The 8,985-nt window shown below is 48.5% G+C and overlaps 1 protein-coding gene across 1 annotated transcript in view; it reads left to right on the forward strand.

Moving 5' to 3' along the window:
- The window catches only part of T265_12872 (hypothetical protein), a gene marked incomplete at both ends in the record, with an annotated part of 45,533 nt that overhangs the window by 25,525 nt on the left and 11,023 nt on the right, over nt 1-8,985 (forward strand). Inside the window, 9 exons of the mRNA XM_009165974.1 lie at nt 23-333; nt 863-944; nt 992-1,289; nt 1,321-1,392; nt 1,427-1,478; nt 1,514-1,826; nt 1,861-2,081; nt 2,277-2,371; nt 3,045-3,343. Of these exons, the coding sequence (XP_009164238.1) occupies nt 23-333; nt 863-944; nt 992-1,289; nt 1,321-1,392; nt 1,427-1,478; nt 1,514-1,826; nt 1,861-2,081; nt 2,277-2,371; nt 3,045-3,343 (1,743 nt within the window). The remainder of the gene's footprint in view (nt 1-22; nt 334-862; nt 945-991; nt 1,290-1,320; nt 1,393-1,426; nt 1,479-1,513; nt 1,827-1,860; nt 2,082-2,276; nt 2,372-3,044; nt 3,344-8,985) is intronic.

The following is an 8,985-nucleotide window of genomic DNA, read 5'->3' on the forward strand; positions in this document are numbered from 1 at the left end:
CCATGAGAAATCGGCCTAAAAGGCATTCGCCGTTTTACGGATGATCCGACGTACCTTCTCCCGTATTATTCGCATGGACTTCCAAATACTCTATGGGGCCTACGTCAGACCGCTCCTGGAGTACGCCAACCAAGTTGTCTACTCAGGACGTACGAAAGACGTTATCCTCATTGAGCGTGTCCAGCGGGCCGCCACGAGAATGGTTGCCGGCCTGAAGTCCGTGGACTACGAAACGCGTCTCGCGACGCTTGATCTCTTTCCCCTGGAGTGCCGTCGCCTCCGAGGGGACCTAATTCTTACCTACGCCCTGTTTGAACAAAGCTTGGCAAACAGGTTTTTTACCGTTTACCCAGCAAACACCCGGCGGGGACATAGTAAGAAAATCTTCAAGCTCAGGGCACACACATTCATTAAACAAAATTTTTTTTCATTTCGGGTAGTAGCTGCGTGGAATGAACTCACTCCGACCGTTGTACACGCTCCTTCTAGAACCCAATTTAAAGCACTATTAGACATTTATTTATGCGAATCCTCGCGCTGGCGAGCATACTGCCCCGCGCTGAGAACATAAAGAGCAGTGCTACACCCTTTTTTCACTTGTGCCTTTCAGGTGAACGACAGCCACTGACCGACAAGAACAAAACCGACCCGGGAAACTTGGGCAAAAGCCTCGATCCTGTGTATCAATCCGTAAACCCTTGAACTAAATCATGGTCTGCTGTGGATAAGCTTTGAATGTCGCGGTTAAAGCTTGATTCCACATATGAGACCGGTTTACGGTATTTGAGGCTCACTCTTCCAATCGCTTTCCAGATAGTCTCTGCTGTTTTTCCTTACTTTTTTGTGTCGACGTTTGTTTTAGTCCGTTGGCTGCGAACCGCCATCTTGCATCCTCTATGGCAGGTAACGAGGCTTACGCGAACGCCATAGAACGGGCGAAACAGGTTGGTTAGTTTTTCGATTGCCCTTGGTTTATTTTTTATTTCTACAGATAGTGTCGAAGTTTTCTATGTCTGATGAAAGCTCTGCTGCCACTAATGGAGGTTTGGCTGGCATGAAAAGACCTGCTCAGGACGACAGCTCATTCGCTAGTACTGAAAAACGTCCCCTTGTAATGGATAAAGTTGCTGCCGCTACGGAGGTTGCCGCGCGTCTCAATCAGAAGCTGACAGGCGCCCAACCCACGTCCAACCCCAGTGTATCTGCTCCCTCTAATACGCCCCCCAACCAATCAACTGCCCGCATTGTTTCGACAGAAACCTCAATCCCCGATCGCTACGTCGGTCTTGGTAGGTTGTTCTATCTTTACTGACTGCCTAGTCATCGGAAAAAGAGGTGAACAGATAACGTTGCTACAAAACGAGTCTGGCTGCAAAGTACAAATCTCTCAAGGTGGGTTGTGTCCCATATTATGTAACCTGCCTAGCCGGCACTCCCGAACGGACGGTCACCCTCACCGGAACTATGCATCAGATAGAGTATGTTGAGCTTGTCCTTACACAGTTTTCTGCAGGCATGCAAAACAATTAATTGGACAGATAATCGAGCGCGCTGACAAAAACGGGCCTGTCACACCTACTGTCTATCCCAGTAGTGGGAACGTTACGACCATTGAGATGATGGTTCCGGGACTCAAGGCCGGTTTGATTATAGGGAAAAATGGTGAAACTATCAAGAGTTTACAAGAGGAGAGTGGTGTTAAAATGGTTCTGATCCAACAGAGCAACAATCCGACGCCCGAGGATAAACCCCTGCGCATTACTGGAGATCCCGCTCGTGTGGAAAAGGCTAGACAAGCAATTCTCGCCTTGATAAACGCACGCGATGTAGGTCTTCCAATGTTTCCTTTTTAATATTTAGCGTGGTGGACATATGTATGGATATGATGGCCAGGAAACTACGCAGTATGCGGTGCCCGCAGAGAAAGCAGGCCTGGTGATTGGCAAAGGAGGCGAGTCTATTAAAGAGATTTGTCGCGTCAGCGGAGCGCACGTTGAGATATCAAAGGAGCCTCCTCCCGATCCCACAATAAAAATCTTCAATGTACGCGGTAATCGGCAGGAAATAGATCAAGCAATAAGGTACAGCAAGTCAATTTTTACTACTGTTTTCGTTCACATTTCTAATTCCCAAAACTGTCATACTGTTACCTTTTCTCTGTTGCCCATCTTTGTTATTGTCGGTATATGCCTATGCACGAAATTCCTCGTATATGCATCTATGCCTGGTCTCCTATTACTGGATTCTGGATACTGCACGACGTAATCACTTAACAGGATGATCTCAGAGCGAGCTGGTATTCCCATGACACGGCCAGCAACGGCTGGTGCAGCATCCGGTCCTTGGGGTCAATATGGCTATCCCCAATCAGGTGAGCTAACCGTTTTTTGCGGGGTGGCATGTTAAGTGCGTGTCAGCCAGTGAAAGGTCGAGAGTTTCTGGCTGTCTTCCGGGGGTCGTCTCCAGCCGTTTTCGCCATCGGGATGGTCATTTTCACCCACCGGTTTGGCAGCCTAATATAGCGGGCTTACCTCAACCCATTGCAAGTTATAGTTAACTAACTTTCACAAAGCTAACTATATTCTCAGTCTGGACGTTCCAGTCCCTCAGGATAACGCACTTGCGGACGCTCCCTACGCGTTTTGGCCTAGGCTGCAACACTGGATGAGCAAGCAAGTTTTTACTGACCAGTCGCTTAACTAGCAACTAATTTTGTGGTGCCCTTGAAGTGCGTGCTTGCCCCATACCGCATACTCCCGTTATATCTGGTTACTGTCTTGTCGACGCTGTGGATGACTTGGTACACTTTAGTAGCCCCATGCTAATCAAATTACGCTGTCAATTGCTTGGTATTTTCGTAGTTTCCCTTTCAGTCGTAGCTGAATCACCTAGTGTTAAAGAGTTAGGTGACTGCTTATTATCGCATTCCTATTTCAACGTGTAAATACCGGATATAGGCTGCTGGGGCAAATATCTCTTAGCTGCTTATTACTCGATTGTTTTGGGTAGTCTGGGAAGTAAGTGTTGGATGTACCGTTTTTCAGACCCTTGGAGCATGGGCGCAACCAACGGCGCGGCTTCTGCCTCTGGAATGCCACCACCAACTTTCAATCCATACACCGGACAGCCGGATTACAGTGCTGCATGGGCTGAGTACTATCGGCGTCAAGGCATGCACGATTACGCAGATGCAATAGTGCGACAGGCGCAGCAGCAACAAGCATGCGCAGTACAGCCCGCTGCACAAGTTCCATCTGCCACCATGGCACCACAACAACCAGCCGCCCCTGCCGCTGCCCCTGCGATAGTGCCAGTACAAGGACAGCCCGCTACCCCTGGGCAGGTGAGTGGAATTCAATCTTGTAACCTTTTTATCGCCGCTTTGAAGTGTTTGGAGAGTCTGCTCTGCACCAAGAACAGTGTCTTGTGCACTGTTGCAGTACATCTCTCAGTAAGGGACAGGTTCTTCTCAGCAAGCTGGAAAAAGTTTAGGTGATTAGGTATAACTTCGCCCACACAACCCGCCAAATCCCAAGTAATAAATCTAAATAGGTCAGATTCTTTAATTCCGCAAAATCAAACGGATCTGCATCCTAACTTTTATGCATGACTACCGCTTGGTTTCACTCAACGCCTGACCTGATTGACGTAAAAGTCTTGCTTTTGTTCCTTTGTGTGACCATCGAACAAGAGATACGACTAAATCCCACTAACGACCCCAAGTACACGAATAATATTACATCGAACAAGCTTCAACCAGCCACTGTACTGAAGGTTGGACGGTCGCCCCTCTGTTTTTCTCTCCAGGTTACGAACAATTTGTCATTCGAGTAAAGCTGACTAGATCCTGAGGCGTTGACAATTAGCCTGTGTTCCACACAGTGGGTGCGTGAATAGTGGAGGCTTGTTTACGGCTTTTTTTCGAAGCGTAGGAGTCCTTTTAAGTTTCTAGTTATCGTGAAACACTAATTAAGTTCGTTTATGGGTACCTTTGGACATAATTTTCGCCCATAGGCTACTTGAATCTTATGGTGGTCCGAGAACCTCAGCGTTAACTTCATCAAGTACGGTGTAGTAGCCTATGCCCACCATCCGGATCCAGATCCAGACTGGATCCAGTCCGAAGGCAGCTCATTGAAAAGCGAGAATGTCATTCGTAATCCAGAGCCACATTACCCCAATTACCTCGGCAGTTTGTAGGGTAAGTATGAAACCTAAAGACCATACTCAAAATCACTCAAGGTACTACTCGGTTGGCTCATTATGAAGCTTGAACGACTGTGCTGCTTGCGCGTTCCTACAGAGTTCGCTTTAGCCAATGCCCGTTGATTAAAAGTTCCGTGGCGTTCACCCGAAGTAAAGCAAATGCGTTTGTGCGAGGTTAACACACTGTCCATTCGTAATTTGTTATCAAGGTGGCTTTGTAACAACCCGGAGCTTGTTAGTCTCAATAGTAGCAGTGTGTCCGCTTACGATTTCCCACTATTTCCTTAAGTTTGTCAGTATTTGTTTATCGCCCGCCGTTTGTCAAGTTGTTCCAGTGAAGTGTCTCGTTCCGTTTTCAGTACGACTACAACCAACAATGGCAGCAGTGGCAACAGTGGCAGGCTTGGCAACAAGCCTGGCAGCAGCAACAGGGTGGTGCTCCGAGTCAACCCGCTGGTGGTTGTGCACCCACTCAGCAAATGCAAGCAGCTTCAGCTCCTGGACACCCTCCGATGCCTCAGTGAACAGCTGCTTCCTCATTGCAGTGTATTTTCCCAACTCCGTTGTGAGCATTTTACTACTCTGGTCATCAGTTTCATGTTTTAAATACATCAGGCGCATGCGAGTACTCCTATTTCCATTCGCTATTCTGCCAAAAGGGTGTAGTTTTTCCTGCCAACTTGGAGGGCTCCGAATGGTTGAAGTTTGAATCTGAATTGGGTAATGTACTCTTTAGTACATTTAATTTGGGCTTACTTTTGAATGCATTCGGACTGTCATTTAGTAGACTAACTCGCCACCAGTGGTCACTGCTAACCGCCTATTATAGGTTTTACAAATGTCTATTGATTTTTCTAGAGTTCTTGATGGTCAACGGTTCGGGCCTAAGTTCCGCACAGTTATTGTTGAACCTTTGAAATCTTCCATGCAGTGGTCTTTGGTGGTGTTTCATCGGTAGTCCTCGCCTTCTCAGTGTACGTGCCTATTAATCGTCGTGAGGGTAATCGTCTAGAGTTGCCCGCATTTTCCGGGTCCAGGCGAGCAAATGTAGTGTCAAGGTGGGTATTTCTTTGATTTGGCTTCTACACCGAAGTACGGCGTCGGCTTGTCTATCATCAACGGCTTGAGGCGACAGCTGAGGATTCTTCTGCAATCGGTGGATTGAGTCAATGAGCTAGTTTGCCGTTCCTTCTAGCTGACTCAGCAGAACGGACAGGACTGCATATTTCGTGCGGCGAGCGACTTTTTGTGGACTACTGACGTGCCACTCAGGAGTTTCGTCGAAGTCGGTGGCCTTCCACAGTACCGCTTTTGTCGCTAACCGTTTGTAGCATACCGCGGCTGTTGGGTCTTGTTTTCGGCTTGAAGGCAGAATTTCGGAATTGGTCAGGAGCCTAAACTACCGCCGTGAGTGTGCTGTTTGCGGCGCAGTGGTCATCCGGAGGGATCGACCAAAGATAGCCCTTGGGGGATAGTCTAAGTGCGTGAGGTGCCCTGAGACACCGCTTTTGGGAATAGCGGTTTCTCCTGCTTCGATAGTTCGCAAGCTTTATCCCTTCCACAGTGGTCACATCGTTAGAAATAATGACCAGTGCTGACGTGCGTCACTGCCGTGTGACTCGGTTGTTCCCACATTGCCTTGCCCGCGCAGGCTATACTGCTAGGAGCTGTCGAAGGCCTCTGAAATTGATGGGTGTCCCTGTTTAATGATGGAGATGAAATCAGCCGGCGATTTTGTAACTTATTTACCTCTGCGTAGCCACAAGAGGCCATCACAACCAGCTGAGGTGAGTAGGTCAGTGATGAGAGTCGAAGCTTTTGCTTCGTCCACCGTGAGTCGTCTTACGAGGGTGCGTGAGGATGGCCGAAATCAACTAGCAGGATACCTGCTGGGACGGGGCTATTTGGGCCGCGTTCCAAGGAGTGTTGAAAGACGCCGCGTAATCTTGCCCTCTGGGACCAAGAATGCTTTCCGTTTTATCGACTAGCTCGAGCTTTTTGACACGAAAAAGGTTATGCCCCAGAGTTTCGTGAATATCGTATGATGCTTGTGGGCACGTCAGTGTGTGGTGATGTTCAACAGGGATATTCGCTTCATTTTCTTCACTGATGGGGTGATTAGACGAGCGCTAAGTGTTCGAAACCCAGTTGCTCAGAAACGGATCAATAGTCCTGTGGGCCTAGAGTATGCGGTCAATATTCTCATTTGTGAAGGTCATCGGAAATCTGGGAGTACCACGGTTACAATTCATAACAACTGAGTTTGAGCACTTCAGGAAGCCAGTCGGGTATTCCGTCTATCTGCGGTTCGGTGTCTCCATCGGCAGTCACATTTCTGGGCATGGAAGGGTAGTTGAGGCTGGTTCGGTTGTAGAAGTGATTGGCGGTTTCACTCGAACCGAGGTCTAGCACTGTGTGTCATGGTTTCACACGGCCCACTCGGTCTGTCTGTTCTGCCTTTCTCGTCTACGTGTTGCCGTGGGGAAAGCTTTTCCGCGCTCTGACGTCTTTTGCACAGGTCCGCGTTCTGAGTGCGCGACCTTTAGGCGAGCGGTTACCAGCTGTATAAAAGCCCTGAGCTTTATGCGCTGATCGTAACGTTGAGATACATTGTACTTTATGGTAGACAGCCATACTAGATTTCATGTTGGGTCTAGTTTTCGACTCAGCCTCGTTGATTCGGCCTCTGAGTAGACACAGGGAAGGGCACCACCCATGCTTAGTGCTACCGATAACTCTTATCGCGAACGGAGGGGTGGACAGTCGGTTTAGTGTGCTAGGTGGCCACGTTTCCAAAGGTGTTGTAGATGAGTGTCAGCAACAGATATTTGGTAGGGCATTCAGAGTCAAGTGGATATGACTGTGATTATGATGTTGACTAAATAATGTGGGATCATCAGGGCTCGAGCCGGTATTTCTCTCTCATTGTCAGCTGTAAGAGTTGCGTACGTCGTACAGTGGTTGTAGTTGCCACGGTTTCGTTCACTGATGACTTGGCGAGTAGGGGGTGGAATAGGTAGCCGCGCATGCGAGGCTGTAGCTGATAAATACAGGTGGACTGTTAAGTGGGGGGGGTGTTGGGAAGGGAGCTTTGCATTGAAGGCAATAGCTTGGATGCACGATCGCTATTCGGGGCGCGACTAAGCTATGTCTGACAATGTCTCCAACCATTGATGTAACCCGTCTCTGGGTCCCCGTCGAGAAAGGCGGCAATGACGAGCACGGCTGAGTTTGACTTCGCTGCCAAGTCATTGTTTGACCGCCTCTGGCTCTCTTCCACACTTCACATGGTTGTGCGAAAATAGCCCTTCGAGGAAGTCGGTCGACTGGCATACGCAGCAAGTGGCCAAGCCAGCGCAACCTATGCAGTGTAATCAGTTCATCTGTCGAAGGTGTTATTTCTCCGTACTTTAGAATTGCTAATCCGGTGTTCCACCAGATTCGGGCAATTCTCTGACGACATGGATGATCAAACACTGACAGACTTTTGGCGTCCTCAGCGCTCAGCGGCCAGGTTTCTGATCCATACAGTAATATGGAGCGCATCGCAGCATTGTAAACTCGACCCTCGAATAATGAGCTGATGTCTCGACTACGCCATAGATAACGCAGGTACACAAAAGCCGTTCTGGCCTTTCCAATCCGGATGAAAATATCTTTCACGAGACCACCGGGACTGATACAGCTGTCGAGCCCACCCAGTTTTGCAGTAGCACTTTATACTTTGCAGGTGGGGGGCGCATAGTAAACCGTGACGGAATTATATTATTTAATATTGTCTGCGTTAATACCGTATTCGGTCCAAGAGGAGCTATGTCGTCTACGTACTCGATATCTGTGACGGGACGTCCCGGAAGAAATTGACCCCACAGGCGTTAGAGTCTTCAATGATCGTGTCAATCACGAAGCTTAGGAAAGGTGAAAAAGGACAGCCCTGTCTGACACCACTTTATGTGGTGAGAGAGCTTCTCGTAGATCTTCACACGGCCGCGGGAGTTGGCGTAGAGCGCCTTAAGGAGGGTAAAGAATTTATGCGGGACACCTTTGCTCCATAGACACTGCCATAGTGCCTGGAGGTGCACAGATTCAAAACTAATGTTTCACATCAAGGAACATGACCATTGTTGCTTTCTGGATGCAGTGTCGCTGTTCCAGAATTTGTCGGAGGATTAAGGTATGATCGGCGCATCCTCTTGCAGGGCGGAATCCAGCATGGTTTTCACAGATCTGTCTCTCTGTCAACCTTCGAAGGATGAGACCGGAAAGCACCTATGCTACAGCTAATAGGCTGGTTCTACGGTGGTTTTCACACAGCGTCGCGTACTCTTTGAAGATAGGGGTAACTGTCGACATGCCTCATTCTGAAGACATTTTCTCTTCGTTCCATATAGCACCAATAGGCTTCGTCAGATGGGTCACCAGGGATTCTTTGCCCTCTTTGAAGAGGCTTGGATAGAAGTCGTCCAGTCCTGGTGCTTTCCCACGTTTTAGCACGGATACTTCGTGCTTTATTTCTTCCGACGGGCGATCAAGGTTTACATTCCATTCGCCTGTATGCACCATCTCAACAGGCTGTGTTGCAGCAGGCCAGCTGAACTGTCATCATCATCATCATCGACAGCATGACATCAGTGTTCAACACCGATGCTTCACTGCCGTACAACCATGACTTATTTGAAAGCCTTATTGTAAAGAAAAGAAAGGCGGATGGAGGAGGGACTTAGTGCTAGCTTAACACAATCATTCTGAGGTGCCTACACCTCCAGACATTCACTCAGG

The sequence above is a fragment of the Opisthorchis viverrini genome (genome assembly GCF_000715545.1).
Source record: "Opisthorchis viverrini unplaced genomic scaffold opera_v5_20, whole genome shotgun sequence".
Taxonomy (NCBI): Eukaryota; Metazoa; Platyhelminthes; class Trematoda; order Opisthorchiida; family Opisthorchiidae; genus Opisthorchis; species Opisthorchis viverrini.